Below are 14,594 nucleotides of genomic sequence, written 5' to 3'. Positions count from 1 at the left end.
TCTGATGGCCGTCGAGCGCTGCTCAAATATAGGCCAGGGCGAACCACTCGTCGTATAGTAGTAAAATCCCCAGGATAGAGGGCCTCGAAAGGCGCCAGTTCAGTCATTAACTTCGTCGATACAAGATGCCGAGCAAAAACACTTCCCCTGACAGGCCGTGACTGTGCGCAGCGTATCCCGCCATTGACGACGTAGAACGTACGCCGTAAGAAATAGCTCTGGTAAATTAGCCGGTCAACTTCGACTTTATTAATTTTTATATTTTTTTATCGTTTGTTGGTCGTTTGTTGGTGATTGTTGGCCTAATTACAACGTTTGTTGGTTCTTAATTTTTTTTTAAATTTAAAAAAAAATTAGCATTAAGTTAGCCGGAAAAATTTTATTTTTAATTTCAAAAAAGCCTAATCGATGCGTAATCGTTTGCTGATGATTGTTGGTCTAATTTTAGCGTTTGTTGGTTTATTATTAGTCTTAAAAACGAAAAAAAACGAAAAATTATCTCACATATTAAAGTAATCGAAGATTGGTTTATTTGCCTACGACTTAAGCTTTATTTCTATCAATTTAAGGCTAACATCTATAAAACTGCCATATGAATACGGGCCTTAACATCGGCAGAAAATCGCGAAAAGATAAAGAAACATGGTGGTTCGTGAGAAGCACACACACACACACACACACACACACACACAACGGGGAGGTGCGAGGGGGGGCCTTCGGCCTCCGCTTTACAACATAAAGTACATGCTAAGTTGTAAAACGAAATTATAAAGTACATGCATGGGGGAGGGTGCAGGGGAGAAAAGCCTTTCTGTTCACGTGCGTTCACGCATGTAAAGGTGGAAGCACATAAAATTGCAGGAGCCATAAGCAGAAGGCAGAAGGCATATGCGCATGCGCTATGGTATCTGTAGAGCTCTATAAATACCATAGCGCATGCGCATATGGCTTCTGCCTTCTGCTTATGGCTCCTGCAATTTTATGTGCTTCCACCTTAAGTCCCCTTGCACCCCTCCATGCATGTGCTTTATAATTTCGTTTTACAACTTAGCATGTACTTTATGTTGTAAAGCGAGGTCCACGCAGCCTACCGGCGGGGTGGGTGCGGGGGAGGGTGGGGCCGAAGGCCCCCCCGCGCACCCCCCCGTTGTGTGTGTGTGTGTGTGCTTCCCACGCGAACCACCATGTTTCTTTATCTTTTCGCGATTTTCTGCCGATGTTAAGGCCCATATTCATATGGCAGTTTTATAGATGTTAGCCTTAAATTGATAGAAATAAAGCTTAAGTCGTAGGTAAATAAACCAATCTTCGATTACTTTAATATGTAAGATAATTTTTAGTTTTTTTTCGTTTTTAAGACTAATAATAAACCAACAAACGCTAAAATTAGACCAACAATCATCAGCAAACGATTACGCATCGATTAGGCTTTTTTGAAATTAAAAATAAAATTTTTCCGGCTAACTTAATGCTAATTTTTCTTTTTAAATTTAAAAAAAAATTAAGAACCAACAAACGTTGTAATTAGGCCAACAATCACCAACAAACGACCAACAAACGATAAAAAAATATGAAAATTAATAAAGTCGAAGTTGACCGGCTAAGTTACCGGAGCTGTAAGAAATGGATTTGGTTCATTTCACTACTACCACTGTTACGACCTATTACACCGGGAAAACGCTTTCTTGATCTTCTATAGTCTATGCCTGAAACGTACTGCTACTGCGTTAATACCAACTTAAAACTGCTTAAAACCTCTATGTGGAATATGTGCGGTTGTAGCACTTCGCTTACTACCACTGTTACGACCTGCTACACCGAAAAGCGCTTCCCTGAGACGTACTGCTACTGCGTTAATACCAGCTTACAACCTCTATGTAGAACAACCTTAAGGCATTTATAGCAGAACCCTGCGCAAAAAGAAATTCCCAAAATTGTTCAGTAAAAATATAAGATACACTGCTTATTTCTTTCAAGTGACATCCAAGTGACGCATACAATTCTGGCGTTAACTATTGATAAGCCTTTTGTAGGTTCCTCTGCGTTGCAACAACCAATATCCTGGTGAAAGTTTCCATTTTCAAGCTGCACCTTAACGGAACTGACGCAGGCAGCACGGTATTCATCTCGAGCTCTTATGTCGAAAAAATCTGCAACAAATTCGCGAGTTTATTTTTATAGACCTGACTGTTCACACTTATGAGAATTTCTTCAGCTAATAACAGATATACCTAATTTCTGGTAGACAACAGTATATCTCCATTTGCCCTCTCCAAAAATCCTATTGGCTGCTAAGATTACATTAGGAAGATCCGCTACTAAATCCATCGGATCTGCAGTAGCAAACGTGTCAACTGAAATTATTAAAAAATTACCTTTTTGAAAAAAATGTAAAAAAAGTCGTCGAGTGCACGCGCAAGTATAAAAACTGTTATGTATTAAGAAACCATTGTACAAAATTGTTTTAATACATCCTATCAAAAATATAAAATAATTATGCATTTTAACATAAATTATGTTAATTTCCGTAAGAAGAATGTTTAAGTAAATAATGAATAAAGGTTGTTACATTTCATAATTTTAAAAATGTTACAATTGTTATTATATACTGTTATTATTTACAAAAAAAAATCAGAAAATTGTATTAAATAAAAAGAAGAAATATATGATAAACATTTTAAATCAGTACAATATTTTTATGCCTTTATGTATTCCGCATAGAAGTAGAAGAAGTTTGGATAAGGTGAAATATTCTTATAAATAAAACCACCGCGATATCTAGAATATGAAGTGTTTTACAATGGTTCACCTTATCCAACAAAAATCTACCTTCGAAAATTTTGCTATGGCGTTAAATTTACTATAAAAAACGAAATTGACTAGAAACACGTTGTAATAAACATTTGGCATTACAGCCCAGCGTAAACAAAGTTCAGCTATCTTTAATAGTTTTCAAGTTATATTGAAAAAGGCTTAGGGTGATTCAGAATATCCGAACTTCCTCTATTGTATAACAGCCTGAGCATTCCCATTGGAGAGCTTCCGCAAGATCTGAAGGACAGAAGATATGCTTACGGACATGATATAAAAAGACAGGTATATCATCGCGCATATTGACGGCGGCATTCAATGAAAGGGTCCAAATGCAATCGCGAAATTTTAATGCAAAAACAATCACATATGATTAACAAGATTTGTGAAAGAATAATGTAAAAATATCTGGAATAATAAAATTGTAGTACAAGAATGCCTTCGTATAATTATAATAAAAATAATTACCTATGTAGATTAAAAAATGATACAATATAATAAATTATATGATATAATTTTCTTTTTCAATAGTTTGTGTGTGTGTGTGTGTGTGTGTGTGTGTGTGTGTGTGTGTGTGTGTGTGTGTGTGTGTGTGTGTGTGTTGCACTTTTCCTTATAACGTTTATTCTACACATAATTGAGATTCAATAATCTAAGGGAGGATTCAATAATCCCTCAACTCATTGGCTCGCATATATTATAGATACAAAGCCTGTATCTCGTTGCGTATATACTTAACGCCAGACACTACCGTGTCTCCAAAATTTAATTTTTTTTGAAGTTTACTTACCCAATAACTGTGCCATATCTCTTTGTATGTGGTTAACTTGTTTAGGAATAATCTGTTTTTGCAGTTCCCGCAGCTCTCCTTTAATTTGGTCTCCAAACGACAGAAGAACTCTTTTTAAGGCATTTTTTAGCCAAAATATAAAATACACTGCTTATTTTTTCCAAGTGACTCTGATGCATACAATTCTGACTTTATGTATCGATAAGCTTTCTGTAATTTCCTCTGTGTTGTAATAACCAACATCCTCATGAAAGTTTCCATTCTCAAGCTGGACGTTAACAAAACTGACGCAGCCAGCACGGTAATTGCCTGGAGAATTTATAGCAGCATCATTTCTGTCGACAAAATCTACAACAAATTTGCGAGCTTATTTTTATAGACCTGACTATTCACATTTATGTGAGATTATTTAGCTAATGGCAAATATTATACCTAGTATTTGGACAACAGTATGACTCCATTTGCCCTCTCCAAAAACCTTATTGGCCGCTGAGATTAAATCAGGAAAATCCACTGCTAAATCCATCGGATATGTGGTAGCAAACATGTTAACTAAAACATTTGGTTTTTGAAATCCGATTTTACCTAATGACTGTGCCACATGTCTTTGTACGTCATTACCTTAATTGTTCAAAACTAATCTGTCTCTGCAGTTGTTGTAGCTCTCTTTCAATTTTGTCTCCAAACGACAGAAGAACTCTTTTCAAGGCATTTACGGCAGAACCCTGTGCAAACAAAGTCCCAATCTCGTTCAAGTAATATATAAAGTACACTCCTTTTTTTTTCAAGCGATGAGACATACAATTCCGGCGTTATATATCGACAAGCCTTTTGTAAATTCCTCTGCATTGCAATAACCAACATCCTTATGAAAGTTTCCATTCTCAAGCTGGACGTTAACGAAACTGACGCAGCCAGCACGGTAATTGCTTGGAGAATTTCTAGTACCATCAATTCTGTGGACAAAATCTACACCAAAGCGAGTTTATTTTTATAGACCTGACTATTCACGTTAACGAAACTGACGCAGCCAGTACAATATTTGGTAAAAGTTTACAATAACTTACACAGCTCGGATTACTTTGACCTTGACATATGTTGTTAAGGACATAATACTGAGTAACTTTTCCTTATATAACTTAATCGGCGGTCGCTGTTTATTATAAAAAGTTATTAACAAAAAAAAGTTTGGCGACCTCACCGATTTCAATGACCTTGATATATGTTGTCAAGGTCATGACCCCGAGTGACCTTCAGAAGGTTTTAGCCGTTGCTCGTTATTCGTTAAAAAGTTATTAACAAAAAAAGTTTGGAAAATACGTCCCTGGTAACCATCTTCGATAGAAAACGATAAAAAAATTTCTTATCGTTTTTAATACGGTTAGTGAATCGTTTATTTACGGTACTCTATCAGAAACTCACGTTACAAAATACTTGGGATCCTATCGTAAATGTCTTATCAGCTATACATCAGTTTCTATCGTTTTTAATATGGTTAGTGATGAATCGTTTATTTACGGTATTCTATCAGAAACTCACGTTACAAAATACTTGGAATCTTATCGTAAATGTCTTTTCAGCTGCACATCAGTTTCTATCGTTTTTAATATGGTTAGTGAATCGTTTATTTACGGTACTCTATCAGAAACTCACGTTACAAAATACTTGGAATCCTATCGTAAATATCTTATCAGCTATATATCAGTTTCTATCGTTTTTAATATAATTAGTGAATCGTTTATTTACGGTATTCTATCAGAAACTCACGTTGCAAAATACTTGGGATTCTATCGGAAATTTTTTATTACCTTTATATCGGTCTCAATCAGTTTTTAACATAATTGAAGTTTCGTTTATTCACGATACTCTATAAGAAATTCTCGATACAATACACATGGGCTTGCATTCTAAATTTCTTATTAGTGGTGCATCGGTTTCTATAATTTTTAATGGTATTAAAGTAGCTATAATTGTCTTTTTAATATGGTTAATAGTGAACCGTTTATTTACGATGCCCTGTCAGAAAAAAATTGGAAAAATTTGAAATTTCTCAGCTATATATCAGTCAGAACATCTTTAGATGTTTGTTACTCTGTATGCCACCGGATTATAACCGTGTAAAAGAAAAATAAACCGTATCAGAGATCTTTCTATGATAAAGAAAGAACTGCATTGTTTTGAAATAATTAAGCTTCCACCTTTGCGACAACAGCACCAGGAAGCCAAGGGCCAAAATTTTCACGGTTATTAAAGAAATAAAAACAACATTTACATTAGAAACGTCTTATTTAAAATTGCACTAACATACAAATAAAATATTTTATCGATTTGCTGCCGTACAGAAGATGATAAGTTGTATGTCGGAAAATCCTGATAAGAAACGATAGATGTGTCGGTTCGGTTAAGTCGTATAAATATCGACGAGATGTCTATCGTTTTAACTTTATACAAACATATACAAAGTAGAAGGTTTTCAAACGATTCAATTTATATCAGTAATATACGATAGAAAACGAACCGATTTGCTGCCATTAAGAAGATGATAAGTTGTATGTCAGAAAATCCTGATAAGAAACGATAGATGTATCGGTTCGGTTAAGTCATATAAATATCGATAAGATGTCTATCATTTTATTCTTATATATCCGTATTAATGCATACGGTAAAATTATTACCATAAATAACGATACATATTATATCGTGTATATACGATTGATTCAGAAAACGATTCATAACTATAAAATTTGTATAGTTATTTTCTCATTCGGACCTAAAACGATAGAAACCGATTCGATTCGATTAATGTTTTATCTGTCTTCTAAATATGCAACGATAGAACCGATAAGATACGATTAAAAACGATACAGATATAGCCGTTTTTAATCGTTTTCTATCGGATATGGTTACCAGGGGTAGGTTAGATGACGCGCTTTACAAGTATTTAACTGTTTAAAGCGCGTCACTAATCTACATAGGTTAGATGACGCGCTTTAACAGTATTTAATTGTTTAAAGCGCGTCAACTAACCCATGCGTAAACTATTTCGGGGCTACCGCATCTCCCCCGAAAGCAGGGGGGGTGTGTGGTTGAACCTCGGTTCGCGTGAAAAGTGTATGCGTGAACTATTTCGGAGCTACCGCACCTCCCCCGAAAGCAGGGGGGGTGTGGGTGAACCTCGGTTCGCGTGAAAAGTGTATGCGTGAACTATTTCGACATATATATTAGTTATTTATGCCTTCTAATACTCAAAATAGCTGCTATATTTTTCAAACTTTTTTTGTTTATAACTTTTTAATAAGCAGCGACCGCCGATTAAGTTATAAGGAAAAGTTACTCAGTATTATGTCCTTGACAACATATGTCAAGGTCAAAGTAATCCGAGCTGTGTAAGTTATTGTAAACTTTTACCCAATATTTATCTGAACGATTTAATATTATCGTTAATCATGTCATCAATGAAATCTACAACAAATTTGCGAGCTTATCTTTATAGACCTGACTATTCACACTTATGCTAATTTATTTAGTGACAAATATACCTAATGTTTGGATGACAACATTATAACTCCATTTGCCCTCTCCAAAAACTTTATTAGCCGCTGAGATTAAATCAGAAAAATCCGCTGCTAAATCCATTGGATCTGCGGTAGCAAACGTGTTAACTAAAACATTTGGTTTCTTTTTTTCAAGTCCACTTACCCAATGACTGTGCCACATCTCTTTGTATGTCACTTTGTTCAAAACTAATCTGTCTCTGTTGTTGCAGCTCTCTTTCAATTTTGTCTCCAAACGACAGGAGAACCCTTTTCAAGGCATTTACAGCAGAACCCTGTGCAAACATAAAGTCCCAATCGTTCAGGTTTAGGTACAGTATAAAGTACACTGCTTTTTTTTCAAGTGACTGAGGCATACAATTCTGGCATTACGTATCGACAAGCTTTTTGTAGATTCCTCTGCAATGTAAGAACCAACGTTTTCGTAGTCCTTTCCATTTTCCAGTTGGACCTTAACGAAATTGACATATCCAACACGGCATTTATAATCGATGAAATCTACAACAAATTCGCGAGCTTACTTTCATAGACCTGACTATTCACACTTATGAGAATTTCTTCAGCTAATGACAGATATACCTAATGTTTGGTTGACAATAGTATAACTCCATTTGCCCTCTCCAAAAACCTTATTAGCCGCTGAGATTAAATCAGGAAAATCCGCTTCTAAATCCATCGAATCTGCAGTATCGAATGTGTTGACTGAAACATTTGTTTTTTCTGAAATCTGCTTATCCAATGACTGTACCACATCTTTTTGTATGTTATCTTGTTTAGAACTAATCTGTCTTTGCAGCTGTTGCAGCTCTCTTTCAATTTTGTCTCCAAACGGCAGGAGAACTCTTATTAAGGCATTTATAGCAGAACCCTGTGCAAATAAAAAGTTCCAATCGTTCAGCCAAAATACAAAATACAAAATACACTGCTTATTTCTTCTAAGTGACTGACACATACAACTCTGGCGCTATATATCGACGAGTCCTTTGTAGATTCCTCTGCAATGTAAGAATAACCAACGTCCTGATAACAGTCTCCATTCTCAAGCTGAACCTTAACGAAACTCACACAGCTAAAACGGTATTTATATTCGACGAAGTCTACAACAAATTTAAGCTTATTTTTAGCGACCTGACTATTCATACTCATGAGAAATTTTTCAACTAATGACAGATATCCAAGATTTGGCTCATCACAGCATGACTCCATTTATCCTCTCCAAAAACCTTATTATAGCCACTGAGATTAAATCACGACGTTCCGCTGTTGAACAACATGATACTGCCTTCTCCAACTTAAGCGCATTCTTCGCCATAGCTTTTGTTTCGCAGCGGACTGAAAGGCAAAAACATTCATATTTTTACATTATTACCTTATACCTTATAATTCTCCGTATGAGCTTGGGCCATTTTCGCGATCCAAAATTTTTACAGTTAGCTCATGAAGTCGTGAGACACGTGAGTGTTTAAAAGCATCGGGAAACGCGCAGTGCACCGATATATCGATGGCTTGTGTGTACCAAACAGCTTGCAGATAGTCTTGTCGCGTTAAGGTGATCCTAAAGCCGTGATCCTAGCCGGTTTTTTTCAGTTTTTTTCTTAGCACTAATCTTTTAATTGGCTTTATAGAAATGCAAAATTCTTGTCTAGAATTAAAGTACGCATCAAAATCTAGGTCATGGTGGTCGAATTTATATGTGGTGGTCGTCACGTATAACAAAAAATATTAATTTTTTTTCGTTTTCGATATAAATTACGATTTCGACTCGACGTCGCGCTCAACGTCCGTTTCAGGGTTTGCGAGGGTCAACGCGTCGCGAAAAACGGCGGGACATGCGACGAGAAGACTTCTGTCATACGCCATACGCCAACAGTCACAACAGCGATAAAACCACGCAATAAATGCAATTCAAAACGACCAATCGGTGAGCAGCGTTCTCCCGCAAACAAACGTACGTGTGCCTCTCAAGGTCTCAAGGTGCCATTTGAAGTTGACGCTCGGCGTTCATTTTCAGCGAGCCAAAATCTTCAAAAATAATATTATATATGTGTCTATATATATATATATTGAGCGTCGATTGAGCATAATTACATCGAGATTTGAGGTGAGGCCCCTAAACTGAATAATTACCATATAAATTATATTATATTATATGTATATATACAAATTTATATTTATATAATGTAAATAAATAAAAAATATTATTTCTATGGTCACGTGGTTTTGCTTTGACGCTAGCGTCAAGAAATAAAGTTGAATTTAGGTGCGATTTTTTTTTTATTCAGATAAAAGAAGGACCATGGAGTGCCTATATGGGTGCTATTCCGAACGCAGCCTTAGTTAACTAAAATGCTATAGTGTACGTGACGTAAACTATAGATTTTAGTCAACTAAGAGCCTAAGCAGAATGGCTGTCTTGGCAGTGTTTTATGCCTTAAGTCTTTGTCTTATGTAACGCACAAAAGCATGTTTTGCCCTTCTTTGAAGCTAGGGCTTTGGTGCAGAAGAAAGAAAGAAATTGCCCCACATCTGAAGTTCGAGACGCACCGGTTCTCTCCCTGAAGAATTTTCCACAACTTCCTTCGAAGATGGGTGTTTCGATGACAAACACTCCGGCCATTGTACAATCTTATCCGAAAGGAAAATCTTTTGCTGCAAGCCTTAAGAATTGTGCTCCGGAATGTTCATCCAAAATGCTGGAAATCCTGGAAAGGGCAATCCGCATGAAAGACTTGGATGTACTGCTAATGAGACTAGAGAACACCTTGAAGCTGCACGAAGGAACTACCAAGGATTAGCCTAAGTTTTTAATTTTTCTTTTGCGTTTCAAGTTATATTTCTTGATAATTTACAGTTGAAAATTTTCCTTTATTGTACTTTTTCTGTTTTTTTTTTCTCTTTTATTTGGCTTTTAATTCCAAGCGCATTTTGATATTTTATAGCGTTTTTTATAAGAATATACCTTCTCGGGTTAAATCTTTTTTTTAATTGTTTTATTATTATTATTTTTATATATATATATATATATACTTTTTTTAAGGGCTTTATACTCTTATTCAATATAACTTTACCTGAATTGCTAACTATATATAACAGGTCGATTGACAAGTTTAGACTTGTGCATTGGAACGCTCATTCTGTTTTACAACGTTTTCAGGATTTGGAAAAGCAGAGCACACATTTCGACTGCGCCGCGATCTCAGAGACGTGGCTTAAGCCTCAGCTTAAGTTTCTCATTAGAGGCTTTGATACTGTGAGACGGGACAGGATTAACGGCAGAGGTGGAGGAGTGGCTATCTTAGCCACTCTCTTGACTATAGGGAGGTCTTTGTAGCGGAGGACTGTGCGGGTAAAATTGAGGCCTGTGCGATTGAAGTTTGCTTTTCTGGTGAGAGTCTCATTATTATTTCTTGTTATAGGCCACCACAGGGCGGCAAAATTTCAGAAAATGAATGGCTTAGATTTTTTACTCAATTTGATAATATAAACGGATATGGCAATAATACTAACGGATGTATATTTGTAGGCGTCTCACAGTCCTTCGTGGGGATCCTCCTTCCTCTGTCAATCGGGTAGATTATTGTCGTCAGCGATTGAGGATACGGAACTGGTTCTAATAAGTGATGGCGCTCCATCCTATCTTGGTAACGCTTCGTGCGGCCCCTCGTTCATAGATCTGGCGTTTTGTCATGCTTCTATTGCTACTAGATTCAGAAGTCAAACCATGAATGATACCTGGGGATCGGATCATTTCCCGGTTTTGATTGCATCTTCGATGATTAGAGGATCTGCTCTTTCACCTCGAAGACGGACTAGGTTATATAACAAATATACGGATTGGAAGCTATTTAATTCAGCCATCGACAGGGATCTGAGATTGCTAATGACATCTTGGCAACTTACAGCTACAGAGTTATATTCGACTTTTCTAGCGATTGTCGAAAAGGCTTTGATGGAGGCTTCCCCGGGAAATCCACGGAACCCTCCTCCCTCTCCTCCTCATCCCTCTTGTATATGGTGGTCTGAGGAGTGCGACGCTCTTATATCTGCAAGAAGGGAGAAATTGCAAACCTTCTTAAGAACAGGAAAGTCTTCGGACTATGTTTTGTACAGTCGCCAATGTAGCGAGACGAGAAGGGAGCTCAAGAGGATTAAACTTGATAAATTATTTGCGGAGTCCCTTAAAAGGGATACAAGTCCCAAAATAGTTTTGGACACAATAAAGAGGTTCGATTCTAGATGGAACCGAACCGAAACAGGAAGAGCTATTCCAACGGAAAAAATTGAGAGTGTTCGCAATCAAATTGATGACCTCTTCCCTCCTTGGGCACCCCCGCCCATTCCTACCTCTTCTCTTTCTTCTCCGGGTACCGATCCTTTCCTTGATTTGCCTTTCCTTCCTGAGGAGCTCGAATGGGCTTTGGATTCGGTAAATATCGGTTCCAGTCCCGGGTTGGATGGTATTGATTATAGAGTTATTAATAAATTTTCCCCTTTAGGTAGGTCTTTTCTTCTTAAAATTTACAACCTTTTGTTTAAAGAGGGAATTTATTCTGATAAATGGAGAGATTATTTGGTTTTTTTTATTCCACAACAGGGTTTTAATAATAAATTCAGACCCATATCGGAGGCGGAGGGAGTCAGGAATCTTGAGCGCTCTATCCAGCGGATCGATCAAGGATTGAAGGAAACTGGGTTGGTGTTATCTCCATTGAAAACTCAGTTTTGTATTTTTAATAAGACAAAGATGAAGAACAAAACTACTTTGATGGTATCGGATATAACAATTCATCCTTCTGACGTGATCTCCTTAGGAGTCACGTTTCATAAGAATCTAAATTGGAAATTTCATATGCTTAAGTTAGAAAAAAGGTGTTCAAATTCAATTAAGACCCTTAAATGTCTCGGTAGGAAATGGTGGGGATCTGATCCTTATGTATTAAGAAGAGTGTATAGAGCTTTGGTCCGCTCTAGGCTGGAATACGCGGGATTTCTGGTGGACTCCGTTTCTAGGGATCTATCGGCGAAGTTGGATAAGATACAGATGAGGGCAATCAGACTGGTTATGGGTTACAGGGGTTCCACACCCCTTAATGTAATGCTTGCGGAGCTTCGGGAACCTTCTCTCTTTTTTAGACTTAAATATTTGGCTCTGGGCTTTCTTTTTAGAGTTTGGTCCAATATATCGCACCCTCTCATCAACAAATTAACTCATCTTAACTCTATCCATCCCATCCTTCGGGGGAAACGAATGACTAATCCATTTTTGGAGGCATTTACTGTTTTTCAGGAGTATATGGCTTTTGTTCCTCAAAGGGAATATCCGATGTGTTTTCCGAGAAATTATGAGGCTCTCTTCTCGCATGTGGAGGTGGACTTGTGTTCAGGTCATGTAATTAAAAGAGACCCTTCTCCCTCTAATAAATTTAATGAGATTTTCGGCCAGGCCTTGCTTTCAAACAGGGCCATTTTCACAGATGGATCAATCAAAAAGGAGGGCGACACTTCCGCGGGTTACTCCGTGGTTTTACAATCCGGTGAAATACTTTTCAGTTCATCTACTTTCGGTTTCTTGTCTTCCTATACTGTGGAATCAATGGCTATTTTGAGGGCTCTTCGGATCTGCGAGGAACAGGAATGGACCGAAGCCTATGTTTTCTCGGACTCATTATCCAATTTGCTCGCGATTTCCTCGAATTTTGATCCTTCCCGTGGCTCTTTCTTGGTTTTAGAAGTGAGAAATCTATTGATTGAGTTTAAGAGAAAGGGTTGGAATATAAATTTGGTTTGGATTCCCTCACATAGAGATATCCATGGAAATGAGCTGGCAGACAGGGCTGCCAAGTCTGCCTGTGATCAACTCCGTGGTGACGTCAACGAGGTCCCCCATAGGAAATTGAAGCGGTTTTGGAAGGCTCACTCTTTCAGGGACTCGATCGAGTGGGGATACGAAGAGAGGATCTTCAGGGGCTCCAGATTCTTTTCTCTCTTTTTTGATAGAGACTCCAGAACATGTGTTTTGGTCTTGTTTTCGATACGAAGAACAACGATCGACAATGATCGAGGCGCTGATCAAGCTGTTTGGATGTGGCCCTTTTTATCTGGAATTTTTACTGCAGGTCCCCTCTCCGGAGGTGGCTTTTATTCTTGAAAGATTTATATGCTCTATACCGACTTTTATTTAGCCCGAGTCCTTACTCCCGGTGTATTAAATTATTTACTTAATCTTGTCTGGTTCGTGTTTTAAATGTTATGGTAAAAAGATGTGTGCTCTGCTTCAGTTGAGATGTTATGCATGTATTTCGTGGGGTTTTTAGACTTAAGTTGTGAAGCGTGATATACTTTTAACCATAAGATATTTCAGTTCTTTCTTTCGCCGATGATAAAATTAAATTAACTTCATTTATGTAAAATCAGTATTGCTTTACATGACAGGTTAAAACGAATTACAACTCTTAGATTACTAGTCACGGAGTGTGATAGTCTGTCCTTCGTTTGGACAAGGAGAGGTAGCTCTCCTTCTTAAGGAGATCCTGCAGTGACTGGCGAACTTCCTCGATGTCGATAATGTCAACCTTTCTAATTTTGTTTTCCCTATATCTGTCTTTGTCTAACAAAATGACATCTGTCCTTTTTTCGATTGCTTGCCATCTTACGCAAGATCCGGCAACTACTGTTGCTGCTCTTCTTGTCATCCTGCATCCGTATTTGCATTACTAAAATAATTATTAGATGGATCTTTTTTTGTACGCATTGAATCTTACTTCTACTTACACGATATTATTCCTACATGTTTTTCCAAGGGTGGATGATAAACATTATGTACGTATAAACTGTAGAATTTTTGTTTTAAGCAAATATTGTCGTCAGGTGACAGCTGTGTATGTGCCCCAATAAGTGATATTTTTAATTTTTTGGTGCTTTTGATATAAAATCGCGTTTTCCACCCTAGATTTTTGTGCGGACTTTAATTCTAGACCAAAAACTTGCAATTCTGTAAAGCCAATTAAAAGATCCATCGGTTAACGATAATATCGGTAAATCATACGGCTGCAGGATCCCCTTTAAGGCTTTGGGCTGGGCGCGCGGATGCGTGGGTGTCTATCCTTTTTAGGAAGATATTGTACTTCGTAATTTTAAAGGTGCCTTTTCATGCTGACGCTCGACGCTCATTTCCAGCGGCAAGAAGGTCGCATGACCACAATTGACGCCGGCGTCAATTGAAATTCATGAAAAGGAAAACAGCGTCAAAATTTCGGCGTCTTCGCACTGCTTTGGCTTTGACGCTTAAAGCTGAGAAAATCCAGCTTTCTTTGCTTGACGCTAGCATCAGATCGAAATCACGTGATCTCGCGATACGCTGAAACGAGCGTCCCATGAATTCGCACCTTTAGGGTGGGTTCGTCTTGACGCTGTCAGCGCTGTAAGCATCAGTCTATCTT

At 37.5% G+C, this 14,594-nt stretch overlaps 1 protein-coding gene across 2 annotated transcripts; it reads right to left on the bottom strand.

The window, feature by feature from the left end:
• Positions 1-1,369: 1,369 nt before the first annotated feature.
• Positions 1,370-8,726, bottom strand: LOC139822356 (uncharacterized). 2 transcript variants are annotated; one of them, XM_071794002.1, is made up of 12 exons: positions 8,110-8,726; positions 7,735-8,023; positions 7,514-7,653; positions 7,301-7,430; positions 7,141-7,242; positions 4,404-4,570; positions 4,223-4,326; positions 4,034-4,153; positions 3,602-3,949; positions 2,232-2,354; positions 1,999-2,150; positions 1,370-1,910 (listed from the first exon to the last, which is right to left on the bottom strand). In XM_071794002.1, exons 1-8 carry the CDS (start codon positions 8,359-8,361, stop codon positions 4,150-4,152), a joined length of 1,188 nt encoding a protein of 395 aa, XP_071650103.1. In that variant the 5' UTR covers positions 8,362-8,726; the 3' UTR covers positions 1,370-1,910; positions 1,999-2,150; positions 2,232-2,354; positions 3,602-3,949; positions 4,034-4,149. The 2 variants fall into 2 exon arrangements, with proteins under 2 accessions (XP_071650103.1, XP_071650102.1); XM_071794001.1 differs by having other exon boundaries at positions 1,370-2,150.
• Between the last annotated feature and the right edge of the window lie 5,868 nt (positions 8,727-14,594).

This window comes from Temnothorax longispinosus, chromosome 11 (genome assembly GCF_030848805.1).
Source record: "Temnothorax longispinosus isolate EJ_2023e chromosome 11, Tlon_JGU_v1, whole genome shotgun sequence".
NCBI lineage: Eukaryota > Metazoa > Arthropoda > Insecta > Hymenoptera > Formicidae > Temnothorax > Temnothorax longispinosus.
The sequence above is the reverse complement of the archived record's forward strand: the minus strand, read 5'-3'. Positions and strand labels throughout refer to the sequence as shown.

Excerpts from the sequence above, each read along its gene's own strand:
- LOC139822356 (XM_071794001.1), bottom strand. The coding sequence starts at position 8,361 with ATGGAGTCATGCTGTGATGAGCCAAATCTTGGATATCTGTCATTAGTT. Across the intron at positions 8,024-8,109 it reads CGATATATAGCGCCAGAGTT|GGTTCTGCTATAAATGCCTT; the intron begins GTATGTGTCAGT and ends TTATTTGCACAG. Across the intron at positions 7,431-7,513 it reads CGATACGTAATGCCAGAATT|GGTTCTGCTGTAAATGCCTT; the intron begins GTATGCCTCAGT and ends ATGTTTGCACAG.